Source organism: Haematobia irritans, chromosome 1, assembly GCF_050003625.1.
Source record: "Haematobia irritans isolate KBUSLIRL chromosome 1, ASM5000362v1, whole genome shotgun sequence".
NCBI lineage: Eukaryota > Metazoa > Arthropoda > Insecta > Diptera > Muscidae > Haematobia > Haematobia irritans.
Genome location: NC_134397.1, coordinates 228,987,194 through 229,007,167, shown reverse-complemented (window position 1 = coordinate 229,007,167; position 19,974 = coordinate 228,987,194). Strand labels below are relative to the sequence as shown.

The 19,974-nt window shown below is 32.4% G+C and overlaps 1 protein-coding gene across 1 annotated transcript; it reads left to right on the top strand.

Moving 5' to 3' along the window:
• The first annotated feature begins 1,407 nt into the window (after positions 1 to 1,407).
• LOC142219521 (uncharacterized) lies at positions 1,408 to 8,147 on the top strand. Its single transcript, XM_075288471.1, has 3 exons — positions 1,408 to 1,515; positions 7,108 to 7,599; positions 7,779 to 8,147. The coding sequence occupies exons 1-3, from the start codon at positions 1,456 to 1,458 to the stop codon at positions 8,112 to 8,114; spliced, it is 888 nt and encodes a 295-aa protein (XP_075144586.1). The 5' UTR covers positions 1,408 to 1,455; the 3' UTR covers positions 8,115 to 8,147.
• The last annotated feature ends 11,827 nt before the right edge of the window (positions 8,148 to 19,974 follow it).

Below are 19,974 nucleotides of genomic sequence, written 5' to 3'. Positions count from 1 at the left end.
ACAAATCTTGAAATTGTGCGTCTGTCTGCTGAAGTTGTAGATCTTTGAAGTAAGACAAATTTTCCTTAGAATAAAGAAAACATTTTTAATTTAAAGAAATCGCCTTTAACTCAACTGACATATTGAATTTTTAAATTTAAAATAAAAACGCTTCAAATATAGGCTAAGACTTATTTTAAGGATTTGCATCTTTGGTTTAAAGTTTTTCAGCATTAAGAAAACTATTTTTACTTTGAAGTACCTGGCATAATTTGGATTTTGAAATTGGAATTTGTTTGTACATAAATGCCTTTATTAATATATCGCAAAAAGAAAATAAAAACTCGATGAATAAGAATACCAACATCCTTAAGGGAAGGTCAAAATCTTTGAATCCAAGTAAACTTTTTTCAGTGTACTCCATGTGCAAAATTTGAAGCAAGTCAGGGCAAAACTCTGGCTTTTGTGGCCATATAAGCCCAAACTGGACGAAAGATGTATATGGGAGCTATATCTAAATCTGAACCGATTTTAACCAAATTTGGCACACCTAACGACAACGTTAAACGTACCTTTCGGGCAAAATTTGAAGCAAGTCAGGGAAAAGATCTGGCTTATATAAGTGCAAATAGGACGAAAGATATATATGGGAGCTATATCTAAATCTGAACCGATTTCAATGAAATTTACCAAGCATTGGTAAATTATCAAATATACTTACTGTGCAAAGTTTCACGAAAATCGGTAGTAAACTTTGGCCTCTGTTGCCATATGAGTCTAAATCGGACGAAAGCTATATCTAAATCTGAACCGATTTGGCTGATATTTTGCAAGTTTTTCGAGACTTATAAAATATTCGGATGTACGGAATTTTAAGAACATCGGTTGATAAACACGTCAATTATGACCAGATCGGGGATAAATATATACGATAGCTATATCTAAACCTGAACCGATCAATAGCGATTATCTTTGTTCCAAAAAACGACCCTATGCCAAATTTGAGGACGATCGGACTTAAACTGCGACCTGTACTTTGCGCACAAAAATACATGAACAGACAGACAGACGGACATCGCTAAATCGACTCAGAATTTAATTCTAAGACGATCGGTATAATAAACGATGGGTCTCAGACTTTTCTTTCTTGGCGTTACATACAAATGCACAAACTTATTATACCCTGTACCACAGTAGTGGTGAAGGGTATAATAAGATGTATAAAATTAATTTATCTAAAGATTTACTAATTTTTAATGCAGTTCTTTATTAGGGTTTGTTGTATTTCAAACTTCTTTCAGAGTAATTTTAGTTATTTGGTGATGTAGGGGTTTTAAAAACCGTAATTACCAATATGTTCCGTGTACCCTTTATATTTTAATTTGGAAATATAAATTCCAAGCCTTTTCCTTTAGCATGTTAGTTATTCTTGAATATTTGAACTGTGCAAAGATTAAAAATAAATAATAATCGACAATGTGCTTTAAAACATTCTTTGTATTAAGCTTTGCTGTGATAATAAAAACTCAGGCTTTGGTAAATTGAAAAATAAATAAATCAATAAATAAAACTAGAAAAGAACTATGAATTTTTGTAAAAAAAAAATCTTTCTGCCAGCCCAATATAATTGTATAATCGTAGTAGCTAGTTCACTATTTGTGAATTCAGCTCAAAATTATCCTGCAATCAATTAAAAAATAACTAAGTAGTACTAATTCTCAATGTCAATCAGAGTGTCCGTTGTAAATTGTAGCATATTTGGCATATACAGAAAAAAATATCACCAAAATTTTTCTAATTAAAAAGTTGATTTAAGTTGAAAACGCAATCAATTAAAAATTAATTGATACAATTAATTAGAAAAATAATCAATCAATCAATTAAGAAAATGTTTGAAAATCATAATAGTACAATAAATTATTGATTGCCTCAATTAACAAATTATTTGTGTTTTTTCTAAAAAAAATCAATTAAATTTCAAATGGATCCAAATGGATAAAATATTAGTTGAAAGTGCCGAAGAAATTAATTAAATTAAGTTCGACAAATGGGGTTACGTTGCGCTGTTTTACAAACGGATCGTCACCAAATTTTGCAAAAAATAATCTTTTTCATCGCCCTTCAAGTCTGCAAAATTTCATCCAAATCGGTTCAGATTTAGATATTGCTCTCATATATATGTATCGCCCGATTTTCCCAAATTTGGCCGCAAAACCCTTATTTATCAACCAATCTTACTCAAAGTTGGTTAAATGTAATCTTCTATAGCATTAACTATATGTGCAAAAAAATCATCGAAAACGGGTCGGATTTAGCTATAGCTTCCATATATACATGTACCGCCCGATTTTTCTAAATTTGGCTATAAAACCCTTATTTATCAACCGATAGTACTCAAAGTTGGCCAAATGTAATCTTCTATAGCACAAACTGTATGTGAAAAATTTCATCGAAATCGGTTCAGATTGAGATATAGCTCCCATATATATGTATAGCCCGATTTTCCCAAAAGTGGTCATAGAAACCTTATTTATTAACCGAACTTACTCAAAGTTGGCTAGATCCAGTCCTCTATAGTACTAATGGTATTTGCAAAATTTCTTCGAAATCGGTTCAGATGTAGATATAGCTTCAATATATGTATCGCCCGATTTTGAAAAATTTGCCCCTAACAACCTTATGTTTGACCATAGAGGCCTCATTTCTTAACTGATCTTACTCAAATTTTGCTCAAGGTAGCCTTTGGTGTATTAATCAAACCAAACGCAAAATATTATGCAAATTGGTTCAGATTTTCCTATAGCTGCCATATATATGCATCGCTCGATTTGCCCAAATTTTGCCATAATGCTTTTATTTATTAACCAATGTTACTCAAATTTCAAATTTTGATGTACCAGCCGATCGTATTTATACGTACTTGTAGCTTTTACATACGAATTTGGATTTATCCCTCACACTAATTGAGCGATTTTCCCTTTTTAATAATGGACTCAATATTAGTGGCATACTAACCCCGTAGGTGCAACATCAAACACAGCCAGTGTTGCTAGAAGTAGGGGAAATTCCCTATATGTAGTTTTTTTTAATATTTATTGTCTTGTAGAACGTAGGGCCACAATGTTGGGACATTTTCACTCAACACAATTTGTAATAATTTTTAAATTTTGGTTGATCTAAAGGAGGAAAGCCTTGCCGGCTTTGATCTTCAATAATGTGTGTTAACAACAGTTATCACTCGTGCCAAAAAAAAAAAAAAACCTAACAAAATTTGAAGATTACCACAAATCTACCAAACAAATATTTTTATACAAAATTTTTTCAAAACTTTATTCCTGTAGAAAATTTTTCAACATTTTATTTCTATAGAAAATGTTGTCAAAATTGTATTTCTATCGAAATTTTTTTTCAAAATATTATTTCTATAAAAATTTTTCTCAAAATTTTATTTCTGTGGAATTTTTTCTCAAAAGTTTATTTCTATATTATTTATTATCAAAATTTCCATAGAAAAATTTCTCAAAAAATCTGTTTATAGAAACTTTTTCCAAAATTTTATTTCTATAGAAATTTAACAAAAAAAAAATACTATTTTTGGTAGAATTCTACCAACTGTGGCAACCGTGGTGGTAATACAAATTTATTTTCTGGGTTATATACGTTGCAGTTTCATGTTTTAAGATAACAAAGTACTTAGAACCATTTTTGTTTTGCAAAAATTGTTTAAATTTAACGAAAATATTGTAGGGAAAATTGTTTGGGAATGTATGGGAAAGCAGGGAATTTTTTTTCCTTGTAGGGTAAACCGAACATTTTCCCTGGCAACACTGACTATGAGCTATAGTCATATTGAGACAAAGCACCTATATCAATGTTACCCCAAATATTGCTCTAAGACCCCATAAAGTATATATATTCTGGGTCATGGTGAAATTCTGAGTCGATCTAAGCATGTCCGTCCGTCCGTCTGTTGAAATCACGCTAACTTCCGAACGAAACAAACTATCGACTTGAAACTTGGCACAAGTAGTTGTTTTTGATGTAGGTCGTATGGTATTGCAAATGGGCCATATCGGTCCACTTTTACGTATAGCCCCCATATAAAGGGACCCTCAGATTTGGCTTGTGGAGCCTCTAAAAGAGGCATATTTCATCCGATCTAGCTGAAATCTAGCATGCAAAAATTGGTCCACATCAGTCCATAATTATATATAGCCTCCATATAAACCGATCCCCAGATTTGGCTTGCGAAGCCTCAAAGAGAAGCAAATTTCATCCGATACGGCTGAAACTTGGTACATGATGTTGGTATATGGTCTCTAACAACCATGCAAAAATTTGTCCACATCGGTCCATAATTATGTATAGCCCCCATATAAACCGATCCCCAGATTTGGCTTGCGGTTTTAATTTGGAGCATGGTGTTAGTAACAACCGTGCCAGAATTGGTCCATATCTGTCCATAATTATATATAGCCCCCATATAAAACGTTCTCCAGTTTTGACCTCTGGAGCCTCTTGGAGGAGGAAAATTCATCCGATTCGGTTCAAATTTGGAACGTAGTGTTAGTATATGGCCGCTAACAACCATACCAAAATTGGTCCATATCGGTCTATAGTTATATATAGCTGATCTCCAATCACACAAAAATTGGTCCATATCGGTTCTATAGAAAATTTTTTAAAAAATTTATTTCTATAGAAAATTTTGTAAAAATTTTATTTCTATAGAAAATTTTGTCAACATTTTATTTCTATAGAAAATTTTGTTAAAATTTTATTCGGTTCATAATCATGGTTGCCACACGAGCCAAAAATAATCTACCAAAATTTTATTTTTTATTTTTATATACTTGTTTTTTTTTTTGATGAATCTACATATTAGCATTGTTCTTTTGAAATTGTCGAATCAATGTTATAATAAAAGAGTTCCATTGACAAACATCCACTAAACATAATTTTCCAATAGTTATTTATGATATTACAGTTATATACCCCTTATGGGATCTCAGACCAATATTTGCCATCTTTTTGAGAGTGGTACAAAAATTATTGTCGCGAGGCCTAAGATTTCATGTCCTTAAAATACGAATGCGAATTTTGCATAGCATAGAAGACGCATTTCGATCAGACGAAATTTGCTACCCCAAGAGGCCCAGGAACCCTAAGCTGCCACACAGAAAACAAATTTGTTGTGCCAACCAATTCTTTTGCCAACCAAATTATTCGGTCCCATCTACTACCAGAATATAACTGACAAAATTTGTCAAAGCAACCAACTGTTGTCTTGCACAACAGTATCTCAAATTGTTTCCATAACTAAAATTTGGGCACATTATAAGTCTAATTGGTAATCCCAACCAATAAGATTTTATTCGTTTGTTGAAACAACTATTTATTATTTTCGGACAACCAATGCTTGAGAAATTAAAGAAACCATTTGGTGAATTAATTTTAGTCTGTATTTAATTAAATTATTAATTAATAATTAAAAACTGAATGGAAATGATGCAGATGCTGCTGATGCTCCACTCACAATTACCCGATCGTGACTCACGCATGGACCTTGACGTGTTGTTATGTCTTTGCACCTAATTCTTTCTTCAGTTCTGATCGATTTTAAGTTCGATGGCGAGGTAGCCAATCTATATATTTACCATTCCCATCCTCGGAAATCGTCACATTTGTTAAAATATCTCTAGTAGGGAAGAACGTAAGTGAGTGAGTGGTATTAATTTCATTTGATGATTATGTTACTCACCAATTAAGAATGCAGCTACCGAATTAAAATGAATATATACCTAATTCACAGCAAGTCTTTATGGCCAGAATTTTCTCTAATATTGGGTACTCGACATGAAAAATTTGAATTGAATTGAAATTTTGAGAATTTAGAGTTTATAATTGATGAAATCAAACAACAACTTATTTGTTGTCATATTTATTTAATCCATAGTAACAAATTCCTTTATAACTATAAAATTTGTTAACACAACCAACTTATTGGCTAGGCGGACTTTCAGTTGGGTTTGGTGACACATTTACAAAACAAATCAGTTATCACAACAGGGTGGAATAAATTGAAATGGTTAGTTACTTCAATGTATAAATAACGACCAATATTTGGTCGTGTGTACCAACTTTTGGTCACACCACCGTTATATTGATTATATAAACTATCAAACAAGAGAAATAACAAACAATTATTCCACACAATTAAAAATTGTGGGTCTCCACTATCAAACTGCTGTCGTAATCGAATTCCAACCAATCATTTCTCTGGGTGTGGAAATCGCTTCAAATTTCAGATGGATCGGATGAAAATTGCTCTCCCAAGTCTATCCCGAAGCAATATCAGGGGGTAGTTTTATATGAGAAAAGTATTCCCATATGTTCCATTTGCAATACCGTCCGGCCTTTTCAAGTCAATAGCTTGTTTCGGCAGGAAGTAAGCTTCATTTCAACAGACGGGCGGCCAGCCTGGCAGGCAGTCGGATATCGCTAAATCGGGATCTGAGATCAATATTTCGATGTGTAACAAACGGAATGAAAAAGTTTTTTTACTTAAAAAAAGATATGTTTGTACGAATTTATTTCGGCATAAGCCGGCTATGATGTAAAACCTTTTTTCAGAAGGTTCAAGTGTGGTTTATTCTTGGGTTTAGTGAACTGCCTGAATTTATTCTGATAATTGGTTGATACTTTTGCTGCAAGTGGACGATGCTGATGAGGAATGTGGTAATTCCCAAACGTGCGTCCATCCAACCATCTTGCAGTCTATAGGGCTTTGCCCAAATAAATTTGACAAACATTCTTTTCCTCTGTTGGTTAAGCTACGCCTGTAGTTTAGTTAATGCATGGTTTTTAGCTGAAATAAAAAAACAACAACAGGCACAACAACAATGATTAAAAAAAAAATTAATAAATGTTCCAGGATAAATTATGTTTTCTTTATTCCAAGTATATTTCAACAATTTTATAAACGCGGATATTTATTTACTAGCTGCGTGTCTAATATTTAATTTTTGCCATAAAACATTTTACTTTTTTTGTATACTCACATAGTAGATCGTATAATTAAATATTACAAAGAAAATTCAAAAATTATTATGGTGTTTATTTATTTAGACCAATTCGACTACAACATTTATGAAAAATTACCTCACCTATAACTATTCAGCTTTGCGAACGGACAACTACTTGGATTTAAATAGGAGACAATTTGCAAATTATGTTTTGGAATGTGATAAGGAGATTGATTCCTTTAAAAAACAATATACTGAACGTTTGACTACTATCAATATATTAGCGGATATGATGATTGGAGATATCATAAAAACTAATGAACATCTAAATCCCTTTGAGGTATTGAGTGATGTCAGTAAGGATTGTGTAGCCAAATATCGTGCAAAGATACCAATGGTAGCTGCTACAAAGACAGCTTTCCAAGCTTGCTATACGACAGCCTATAATCAAATAAATAATTTGGTTAATTCTGCCACAGGGACGAAAAATAATCTAAACACCTATTATACTACCAATGTGGAGAGGGATTTTAAGAGTTGCACTACCCGGTTTCCTATCTTGGATAACAATTACATTGAGTGTTTGGCAAAAGTGGTGAGTACACAAAAAAAAAGAAAAACTACTTTCTTTCAGAGCGAACTTTTAGAGTAACGAAATTATAATTGATTTTTTTCAAGAACATGCAATTCCGAATTTTTTGACTATATTTGTATTCTTCAACCTCCTTTTAGCGAGTTAAAAAAAAAACTAAAATCTCTATCTTCTTCCAATAGGTAAGCGCCGCCAATGTTCATACAAGAAATATGATGAAAACATTCCATATTCAAATGGATTCAGCTCTCTGTACATCGAGAGCTAATATGAAAACGGCTTTGGACTGTACGTTTACAGTACAGAATCGTACGATAACTGCAAATGCAGAAGCAAATATGATGATCGATAGATGTATCAATGGTCTGGACGATTGCGAACGTTGTGGAGAAGGACATTTTTGTGATAGGGTTTACTTTATGCCACAATATCAGATTGATTATAACAATGCAACAATGTTGAATCCATTCTATGGAAGGAATGAAACCTCTCATTGTTTAATGCTGGAAGTTTATTAGACGCTTATATAAAAATCAAATTTTAAGTTTTAAGTTTTAATATTTAATCATAAGAATCTATATAAAAGAGATTTGCTTTTTGTGATCCAAAGCTGAGTGAATGAGCCATATTTCAATAAAAAATTAAAAATTTTGCTGTACAAACTTGCTGAGCTAATTTTGAGAAACAGTTTATTTATCACTATCACTACCACTTAGTGAAACTTTGAAACACTCAGAAATGTCAGCAGAATTACTGAGAGGTGATAATCTACCACTGAAAAACGTTTTGGTGTTTGGTCGAAACTGGGATTGAACACATTGCATATAGGCTTGCCAGATGGCCGGGATTCGCCTAGATTGTCCCGGAATTTCGTCTCCAGGAAGTGTCCCTTACCTTTAAAAAATCCCCGAGTTTCAATTACTCAAGGCATATGTTTTATTTTCCTCCATTTCTTAGAAAAGGAAACGATTTGAAATTAAACCGCTTTCAAAAATATTTTTGGTTTTGGATTTTAATACTTTTTATGTTAAATGTACATTTATCTGTCAGATCTTGTACTATTTCATTCTATCTCATCGCTATGAAAAAAATCACATCACTGTCTTTCGAATCATCAGTTGTCACTTGAGAAGTAAATGTAAAACAAGTACATATATGGTTAGGTTAGGTGGCAACCCGATGTATCAGGCTCACTTAGACTATTCAGTCCACTGTAATACCACATTGGTGAACTTCTCTCTTATCAAAAAAAAAAAAAACAAAAAAGGCCGATTAAATACGTATATAATTCAGTTTGACAAATTTTTCAATAGAAACAATATTTTGACAAATTTTTCTATAGAAATAAAATTTTGACAAAAATTTTCTATAGATATAAAATTATGACAAAATTTTCCATAGCAATAACATTTTGACAAAATTTTCAATGTTATAGAAATAAAATTTTGACAAAAATTTGTATAGCAATAAAATCCTGACAAAATTTTCTATAGCAATAAAATTTTGACAAAATGTTGTATAGTAATAAAATGTTGGTAGATTATTTTTGGGGATCGGCTATATATAACTATAGACCGATATGGACCAATTTTGCCATGGTTGTTAGCGGCCATATACTAGCGCAATGTACCAAGTTTCATCACGTACAAAATTTCAACCAGATCGGATGAGTTTTGCTCCTCCAAGAGCTCCGGAGGTCAAATCTGGGGATCGGTTTAAATGGGGGCTATATATAATTAAGACCGCTATGGACCAATTTTGGCATGGTTGTTAGAGACTACATACTAACACCAACCGGATCGGGTGAATTTTGCTCTTCCAAGGGGCTGCGGAGGCCAAATCTGGGGATCGGTTTATATGGGGGCTACATATAATTATTGACCGATATGGATCAATTCCTGCATGGTTGTTGGAGACCATATACTGACACCACGTACCAAATTTCAACCGAATCGGATGAATTTTGCTCATCCATGAGGCTCCGGGGGTCAAATTTGGGGATCGGTTTATATGGGGGCTATATATAATAATGGACCGATGTGGACCAATTTTTGCATGGTTGTTAGAGACCATATACTAGCACCATGTACCAAGTTTCAGCCGGATCGGATGAAATTTGCTTCGCTTAGAGGCTACGCAAGCCAAATCGGGGGATAGGTTTATATGGGTGCTATACATAATAATGGACCGATGTAGACCAATTTTTTAGTAGTTTTTAGAGACTATATACTTAAACCACGTACCAAATTTCAGCCGGATCGGATGAAATTTGCTTCCCTTAGAGGCTCCGCAAGCCAAATCTGGGAATCGGTTTATATTGGGGCTATATATAATTATGGACTGATATGGGCCAATTTTTGCATGGTTGTTAGAGACCACATACCAACACCATGTACCATATTTCAACCGGATCGGATTAATTTTGCTCCTTCAAGAGGCTCCGTAAGCCAAATCTGACAGCAATATTTCGATGTGTTACAAACGGAATGACAAAGTTAATATACCCCCATCCATAAGCGTAGGAAGGCCTCTGGAGAGGGGGCTTAGACCCCCCCCAGAAAAATTTTAGGCCCCCCAGAATTTGAAAACCTATTTACGATTTTACATTTTTATAAAAATTAAACAAGTATACTCGTACAACGCACAAAGTTCCACTAAAGACTTTCATGCACAATCGAATTACTTGGGTTGTGGTAGAAGTCTGATATTTATGAAATAAAGCTGTGGTTTAACTTATGATTTAGTTGAATAAAAAATAGTAATTGATATTAAAACTATTGTTTCATAAATCAATATCTTAATAATGCTGCAAAAAAGCGTCGCCAAAAAAGAATAGAAAATGTTTTTTTTTTGGGTCTGGAAGTGGTACAAATTGGCGGAGAAGCGATGAATGTAATATGAACTTGTCATAGAACGAATGTCCACCGTTTCAACAACCGTTGCAATGAATTTGCATCACTTGTTAAGGTGTGATCCGAATTCAGTGTTTTGAATGTGATATTTTCCCAAATAAATAATTTTTATACTTTTTTATGATTTTTAATGCATTCTAACGCTTGTTTGAAACGTTTTCCCTCGAATATTTTCAAATATTTTTGTGGCAAAATTTGAATAATTTGTACCATTTTATTTATTCTTACTCTTTTTTTAAACTATTTGAAAAAAGAAAACAAAAAATTACGCATTAAAATATAAAAAAATGAAGTAAAATACTTCCTGTGTAGTTAAAATAGTTAACTTCTTTGTGAAGACATTTTTGGAAGTGTTTTAAAATTGTGCCTTTAGAACAACTCCCAGGACTAGTCCCTGGTGTGTATGGACCAGTCCCAGTTCTGATCAAAACGTATGGAAGGGACCGTCCACTTTAACATGGGTTTGTCATTGACGTAGGTTGTCCATTACATCTCTTTTAAAGAGAACATGTTCTCTTTTTGTGTTCGTATCTTTTTGTTCACTCTCTTTTTTGGTGCCATATTTTTATGTCCAACAGTGCTCTTTATGTACTCTATTTCAAAAAAATCCTAGATTGATGGAATTTTATTTATTTAGTAGAAATTCGCCACAATTGTTCGCCACTAATTGTTTACTGGGTTAAATCTGTTGACAAATTAAAGGCCGGAACACAATTTACGGCGTAAAAATTAGAAATAGATGTAATTGAACGTACGACGTAAATACGCCAATACGTTTTCGTCGTCAATTTATTTTGTTTATTTTTTAAGAAAATGTGATTCTTTTTGTTTTTTATTGTTTTATTACATATTTATTTCGTTGTTTCTATCATTAGAAAATATTATTATTTTAATTTTAACATCAATAAAATTATTAATTATTTAATAAAGAATTTTTTTATTGTAAACTCTTTTTTAGTTAAAATGTTCTCTTTTTTTTTTTCAATTTGTTTATTTATTTAATTATTTCTCATAAGTATAAACTACCAATAAACAAAGTAGGTAAATATAGTACTTCAAATACACAGGTCCGACATCGAACTCTCTAGTACATTACATATATGTTTTCTACATTCATTCTTGTTTTTATCAATTACTTATATGTTATAAAGTTTACATTGGAACTACTTAATATAGTGTGCAATATAATGAAAAGCTGTACAAAAACATTATTTTATTTGCATTGTAAAGAGAAGTCAAGGATTAAAAAAGAAGTAATTTTATTATGGTTTATACCACCAAAATTTGAGTATCTTACTAAAGTCTATTCTATCCTTTTTAGTTATTGTTGTATCAAATCGTAGTTCGTTACTATTTCTGAGGTTAATGTCGAAAGATTTTACATTAGGTCTTCTGAATAAATGATAAAACTGTGGAACACCTTCACTGTTTTGTATGTAGCCCATTTTGTCTAAATACAGAAAGGCTTCTGGAGGGACATATCCCGTTTCAAGTGTATTACATATATATGATTCATCAGCATAATACGGAGCCAATATTAAATTATTTGTATCATTATTTGTACATTTGAGGATATGGTTCCTTATTGTTTTAATTAAAAAGTTATCTATTCTGTTAACATTCGCTGAATCATAGAGAATTTTATTGGATACAAAGTGTGTATAGTTTGTGTGGGCTGATCTGAAAAGATTTGTACATGATCTCAAACATTTTCTCTCAAATTTTCTGAGCCTTTCCATATAAGCGGGAGAAATATTGAACCAGATTGGTGCACCATAGCTTAAAATAGATCGAACCATTGACTTATATAACAATAACTTTACATCTTTATTAACATGTTTAGAAAAAAAATATTGATTTGTGTGCAAAGAAAGAGTTTCTGGCTTTTGTTATTTGGTATTCAATATGATAATTGAAGTACAAGAATTTGTCTAATATTAATCCCAAATATTTTACTTCTTCTTTTACAGGTATTTTTATGTCTCTCAAGTTAGACTCAATTCCGAATTTTCTCCAGTTTTTTCTAATATTCCAGTTACATTTATTAACGGGGGGACGGAAAAGTATAGATTCACATTTATTAATATTTATTTTCATGTTCCAATTATTTGAATAATTCTCTAATTTATTGAACGAGTTTTGCAGTTTGTTATTTATGTCTTCTATTTCATCTCCGACTTCGAAAATGATTATATCGTCGGCAAACCCTATAATGTTATCTATCGTTTTAAGGAGATCATGAATATAAAGATTGAATAGTATCGGAGCGTTTACGGTCCCCTGCTGTAAACCATTGACCTTTTTAAATACTCTAGAGCTTGTATATCTCTTGATAGAAACAACAAACTCCTTGTTGGAAATCATATTAAATATGAGAATTACTAAGTGAAGAGGGAAATTATAATCCACTAATTTCTTAATGAGCCCTGGTATCCATACGCTATCGAAAGCTTTCTCATAATCAATTAGGCAGGCACCTGTATACATTTTTTGATTCCAATTCCATTGTATATTAGAGACCAGCAAGTTAATAGCATGAATGGTAGAGTGCCTATGTTTGAAGCCAAATTGTTTCTCGCATATCAAATTTAGCTTTTGGCAATTTTTCTGTATTAGATTGTTGACTGCCATCTCAAATATCTTACTTATATTTGGTAAAAGACTTATTGCTCTTAGATTTTTCGGATCCGTTAAATCTTTATCCTTTTTCGGTAAGATTATTACCTTGGCTCTTTTCCATTTGCTTGGGAAAAAAGCATTGTTTATCATATTATTAAATAATGTAAGATATTCGAAGACCAAAGGTTTGGGAATATTTTTTAAAATAATGTTCGGTATTTCATCCAAACCAGATGATGATTTTCCCTTTAAGTTCGAAAAAATATAAGTAATTTCGTCCCTTGTTATGAACATATTCTGGATATGGGAAGATGTTATATTATTGGATAAAAATGTATCATTAAAGCAATTAATTCTCGTAGGAACGTTTTCATAATTCATTTTTTGTTCAGAAAATGAACTGAAAAATTCTGAAACTGCAATATGAGTGATATTGGAATCATCAATATTCTTTGAAGAATAAATGGATTCCATGTAAGCTCCGATAACGTCACAGATATCTTCCTCCTTCCTAAGGATGTATTTATTTGAATCTGGTTCAGATTCTAATGATTGAGGATTAATATCAACATTATTTAACAAAAAAACTTCGTTTGCTGGTGTCTTTAACAAATCTATGTTAACTGAATTTTTTTTCTTAGTCATTTTTTTAGCTTCAAAAAATATTTTGGTAGGATCTGAGCAATTAATTCTCGATAAACGGTTTTTCAAATGTTTGTTTACTGATATGCAAAAGTTATCTAGCAAAAGTTTTTTAACCAATTTAAGTCGGTTTTTTAAATATTTAAGTTCGTTTGGGGGAACAATCCTTTGAAATCTGTTGTGGTTCTTTATTATTGTTAATATTCTGCTCTTTTCTTTTTGAAGACTTTTGATAGTCGGATTTAACAGATGGTCAAGTCTTTTATGATCCTTGTGGATTGGGACGCAATTCCCAATTGCATGAATTATAATATCACTTAATCTATCTAAATGCTCCTCAATTTCACTGTTGGAGAGGTTTATATTATTTGGAATAAGAGTCTCTTTTTTTAAATTGTCCAGTATTGTTCGTTCAAACTTCTTCCAATTAGTCTTCTTGTAATCAAGTGATGTTACATTGTCTTGTTCCATAAATTCGAATGATCCTAAATCTGGACTTTGCGAAAAGACAATTTTTATGGCATTATGATCACTGTCATAATCCAGTGTTTCCAAGCAGTTTATTGAATCATTTAGTTTGTGTATAAAAAGTCTACAGTCTGCGATGCATATGTCCATATACTAACACCGCGTACCAAATTTGAACCGAATCGGATGAATTTTGCTCATCCATGAGGCTCCGGAGGCCAAATCTGGGGATCGGTTTATATGGGGGCTATATATAATTATGGACTGATATGGGCCAATTTTTGCATGGTTGTTAGAGACCACATACCAACACCATGTACCATATTTCAACCGGATCGGATTAATTTTGCTCCTTCAAGAGGCTCCGTAAGCCAAATCTGACAGCAATATTTCGATGTGTTACAAACGGAATGACAAAGTTAATATACCCCCATCCATAAGCGTAGGAAGGCCTCTGGAGAGGGGGCTTAGACCCCCCCCAGAAAAATTTTAGGCCCCCCAGAATTTGAAAACCTATTTACGATTTTACATTTTTATAAAAATTAAACAAGTATACTCGTACAACGCACAAAGTTCCACTAAAGACTTTCATGCACAATCGAATTACTTGGGTTGTGGTAGAAGTCTGATATTTATGAAATAAAGCTGTGGTTTAACTTATGATTTAGTTGAATAAAAAATAGTAATTGATATTAAAACTATTGTTTCATAAATCAATATCTTAATAATGCTGCAAAAAAGCGTCGCCAAAAAAGAATAGAAAATGTTTTTTTTTTGGGTCTGGAAGTGGTACAAATTGGCGGAGAAGCGATGAATGTAATATGAACTTGTCATAGAACGAATGTCCACCGTTTCAACAACCGTTGCAATGAATTTGCATCACTTGTTAAGGTGTGATCCGAATTCAGTGTTTTGAATGTGATATTTTCCCAAATAAATAATTTTTATACTTTTTTATGATTTTTAATGCATTCTAACGCTTGTTTGAAACGTTTTCCCTCGAATATTTTCAAATATTTTTGTGGCAAAATTTGAATAATTTGTACCATTTTATTTATTCTTACTCTTTTTTTAAACTATTTGAAAAAAGAAAACAAAAAATTACGCATTAAAATATAAAAAAATGAAGTAAAATACTTCCTGTGTAGTTAAAATAGTTAACTTCTTTGTGAAGACATTTTTGGAAGTGTTTTAAAATTGTGCCTTTAGAACAACTCCCAGGACTAGTCCCTGGTGTGTATGGACCAGTCCCAGTTCTGATCAAAACGTATGGAAGGGACCGTCCACTTTAACATGGGTTTGTCATTGACGTAGGTTGTCCATTACATCTCTTTTAAAGAGAACATGTTCTCTTTTTGTGTTCGTATCTTTTTGTTCACTCTCTTTTTTGGTGCCATATTTTTATGTCCAACAGTGCTCTTTATGTACTCTATTTCAAAAAAATCCTAGATTGATGGAATTTTATTTATTTAGTAGAAATTCGCCACAATTGTTCGCCACTAATTGTTTACTGGGTTAAATCTGTTGACAAATTAAAGGCCGGAACACAATTTACGGCGTAAAAATTAGAAATAGATGTAATTGAACGTACGACGTAAATACGCCAATACGTTTTCGTCGTCAATTTATTTTGTTTATTTTTTAAGAAAATGTGATTCTTTTTGTTTTTTATTGTTTTATTACATATTTATTTCGTTGTTTCTATCATTAGAAAATATTATTTTAATTTTAACATCAATAAAATTATTAATTATTTAATAAAGAATTTTTTTATTGTAAACTCTTTTTTAGTTAAAATGTTCTCTTTTTTAAAGCGAAAGTTCTCTTTTGAAAATTATCCATATGGAAACCCTACATTGACGGAGTAAACTTACATTTTAGGACGCGTCTTGGACTCATCCCAAAGGACACGTCCTGGGACAATTTAGCAGGAGCAACCCATAAACAGGTCCTCAGGAACCAGTCTCGGACAAACTCTTAGAAATCTCTTTCAATTTGGGCTCCTAATCGAACCCGAAATGAAAAAAAAAATTTTTGAAATATGTCGAACAAAAGGTTATTCTGATAATTTTATTTCACTAAATGTGAAAATTGCAACTAACTGGAGCACAGGTACCAGTTCTGTGATAGGTCCGTCAGTGGTAATTTGCACCAATTTCCCGTAGGGTACTTTTAGTTGCTTTATTATAAATTGATTGTCGAGTTATTTTGATGTCTATTTTTTTATTCAATTTTATGAAATAAAACATTAGTTGAACCTATAAGTTCAGTGTATAAAGTTTTAGCTAGGGGGGCTATAGCCCCCCTAGGAAAATTGTCTAGCTACGCTAATGCCCCCATCCTATGGTGGCGGGTATAAAAATATACGCAAATATCTAATATTTATTATTTAAAATTCACGTTTTTATGCGAAATGCATGAATTTTACAAATTATAAGTCAAGTCTTTACGTCCTGCCACCATTTCAAAGTTCGATTTTATCTCTATAACTACCATAGAAACTTTCGTGACAATATAATAATCCCCAACTCTGATACGAAATACAGTAGGTAACGGATATCAGCACATCTCATATAAGAAAAATATGCATATAAGAAAGTTAATAAAAAAAACACCATACTTGCTTTTTCTTAAGAACAATGATTGTCTATAAGAAAAAACGCATATAAGAAACAAAAAGTGTATGTTTTTACGAGTTTCTTATATCCGTTACCTACTGTATACCCAAACCATGTCCATGGCGATATCCAAATTACCAGTAACGAAAGTCACTGCAGCGATTTCCATTTCAGAGCTTAAGTTTGTTTGCCAAAACCGAAAGTAATATACCAATAAATATAAGTTTAGGTTTCCGTTATGATATAAAATCATCGCAGCCATCTTGGGAGAAAGTTTCAGAGGCTCCAACATATTTAGGAATTCCAAAGTCTACAGAAAATAGCTCCGTTCGAGAACCCGATAATTTTTGATAATAAACACAAATTTTTACTGGAAGTCGTTCGTTTACACAAAATGCCAGCAAAAAGAGCCGTAAATACGATTCCGTTCGCGTACTTTTCAGTAATTTTAAGCAAAGATAGTAAAATACACTCTTACTCTCTTGCTAGTTTTTACTGGATATTTTTTACAGGAAAAGTTCGCGAACAGGCCTAATAACGACTATGCCATGGCGTTTAGACAATTTTACCAAGTGATAAAATATGGACAACTATTTTCGAAAAATGTGACTGTTTGTGCTTGTTCCGATAAATCCCGGAATGTTCGGCGCAATGTTCCGGATTTCGACAACCATCATCTGGCAACCGTAATTGCATGCAAGGTGGGCATGTTAACCGAGTCATCAATAGCATAGATTCAATAGTTCATATACTACTCATCCTCTTGGAGTTCGATGATACACTGTTAAAGGTGTTAGCAATTCATTGCTGGTTACGAAATACAAACTCGTACACTCAAAAAAAAGTGAACTCTCTATTTCACTTAAGCCATATTAACTTTATATTAGTTCATAGAATCATTATGTTTGGTCAAATAATTTTTTGCGTATGTTAGTTAAATGAACTAAAAAACGGGAAAAAGTTATACACAAATAAAGCATAAAGATTTCCTAATTTCGTATTTCTTACAAAATAGTTCATTATTTCTTTAAATTTGTAAATTTTACCAAAAATGTGTCCATCATGAACTTCGTATGTCACTAAAGACATTCTTGCAATTTTGAACTCCAAGATTTCTCTTAAAACTACAAAATTTTCTTTAACTACTCAAAAATTTAGTTATGTCTAATAAATTTTCTTGAATTTGTCGAAAAATATTTACTTATTTTTGCCATATCGGAGTGATGCCAGCGCTTGTAATACCGTTTAGTTAAAATTTTCTAAAAAAGTTCCAAATATTCTAAAATTAATCGAAAGTTATCTTTCCTGGTGGGTTCACTGTTTTTTCAGTGTAGTTACACTAAGAAATTTCAGTTGTCCCAGTGAAATTTTTGAGCCAATAATTTCTCTCTAGAAACCTTAGAACATAATTTTCTCTTTTCTGGAATCAATTTATTCTATAAAGGCCTTAGAGCCAATGGTTCTTCCACTGAGTGTTCCCATCAATATCCTCTGGGATGTCGTTCCCCCGCACAGACTACAGTTTCCAGTCTTTGAGCCTACTATTCCCCTTGAGGGCTTCTATTTCCCCACTACGATCTTCGTAGAATAACTAGTACAGTAGTGTGCTTGGGTAGACGTTTCACAATTCATAAGAAATTAATAAGATAACCGAAGCTATTCCGATGATGCTAACGAATCCGAAACTTGAAGCTATTGCCGAACCCGAAGCTTTTATGGAACCAGATTAGAGCTCGACCGAAGCTTCGGCTTCGGCATTCGGCCAAAAATCGATAATCGGCCACGAATCGGCCTTCGGCGTCAAGAGGCCGATTAACCGAAGCCGAAGCTTTTTTAATAATTTTATTAGTTTTTAAACATTTAACATTTGAAATCTCGCGATTTGCAAATATCGAAAAAGCGAGATTTCGAGCTTAGTGTGAACGTGGTATTAAGCTTGTCGACAAATCTTCATTTAGTGGCAAGTTGTACGGTTTATTTAAACATATATGACTGTAAATGTAAACGCCCTATTATACATCTGTCGTCGCATTCATTTTGATTGTGTTTGTAAATGTCAAAGTTGTCTTCATGGAATGGGATAATAACTGTAGTTTTCGAAAGTGCAAATGTGATGTGAAACAAAACCGCGTTAGTTTGTGTGATTTAAAGAAAATTTTTTTAACTATGCCTTCTGGAAATCCCATTTGGCAATTCTTTGAAAGACGTGAAGACAAAGCCAAATGTAATATTTGCAAAAGTTTATTATCACTTGGAAGCAAAATACCGTTTTCCGAGCGAAGATCGAATTATTGAATTTTGATTACTAAACGTGTGTAAGTTCTAAGGAAATTTATAAGACTTGGACTGAATTACCTTTTACTGTTTTTTTATACCTTTGTTCAATAAAATATGTTAATATTGATGTAAAACACCCCAAATTTATTTAACTACAAATTTTAGGAAAATGTTCGGCTTCGGCTTCGGCCGATTATTGCTTTTTTTGCCGAACATCGGCTTCGGCTTCGGCCAAAAAAATCCGCTTCGGTCGAGCTCTAAACCAGATACGGCTAAAACTCTCTTGACCAACTAAAAATTGGCAAATTTTCCAGTTTTCAACCGTTTGCTCTTATTATATCCAGATATCTCAGAGAGAAGTTGTCATATATCTCACAAGTAGATTGCAAATTAGTTTAATTCACTATAAAAAGTTTTGATTAATATTTTACTCGAGAGAGTTTATCATTATGTTCTTACTTCGAAATGTTACTTAGCCTCTAAATGACCGAGGTTCCCTCAAATCACAGGAGGACAACATTCGCAATGTTCGAGTGCAATTAGGTGGTTTAATGAATTCTCCGAATTTTTTCTGATAATTGGTTGATAGTTTTACGGCGATGTTTTTAAATATTTTTAAAACGTTAACCTTTTCTATTTTCGTTAAAGTTCCTATTATACGAAGGGCATATAATATTTTTTCAATATTTTTGGTATCTTTACTTTTAGTTAATATTAATTAATACTAATATGGTATCTTTACTTTTAGTTAATATTAATTAATATTATTATTACTCTGACATTTTGCAATTGGATTTTGTTACATAGATAAAGAGATACTGGCTTATGAAGATTAGAAACAG

Coding starts and splice junctions, on each gene's coding strand:
- LOC142219521 (XM_075288471.1), top strand. CDS start 1,456: ATGTGCTTTAAAACATTCTTTGTATTAAGCTTTGCTGTGATAATAAAA. Junction 1,516..7,107: donor TAATAAAAACTCAGGCTTTG/GTAAATTGAAAA, acceptor TTATTTATTTAG/ACCAATTCGACTACAACATT. Junction 7,600..7,778: donor TTGAGTGTTTGGCAAAAGTG/GTGAGTACACAA, acceptor TTCTTCCAATAG/GTAAGCGCCGCCAATGTTCA.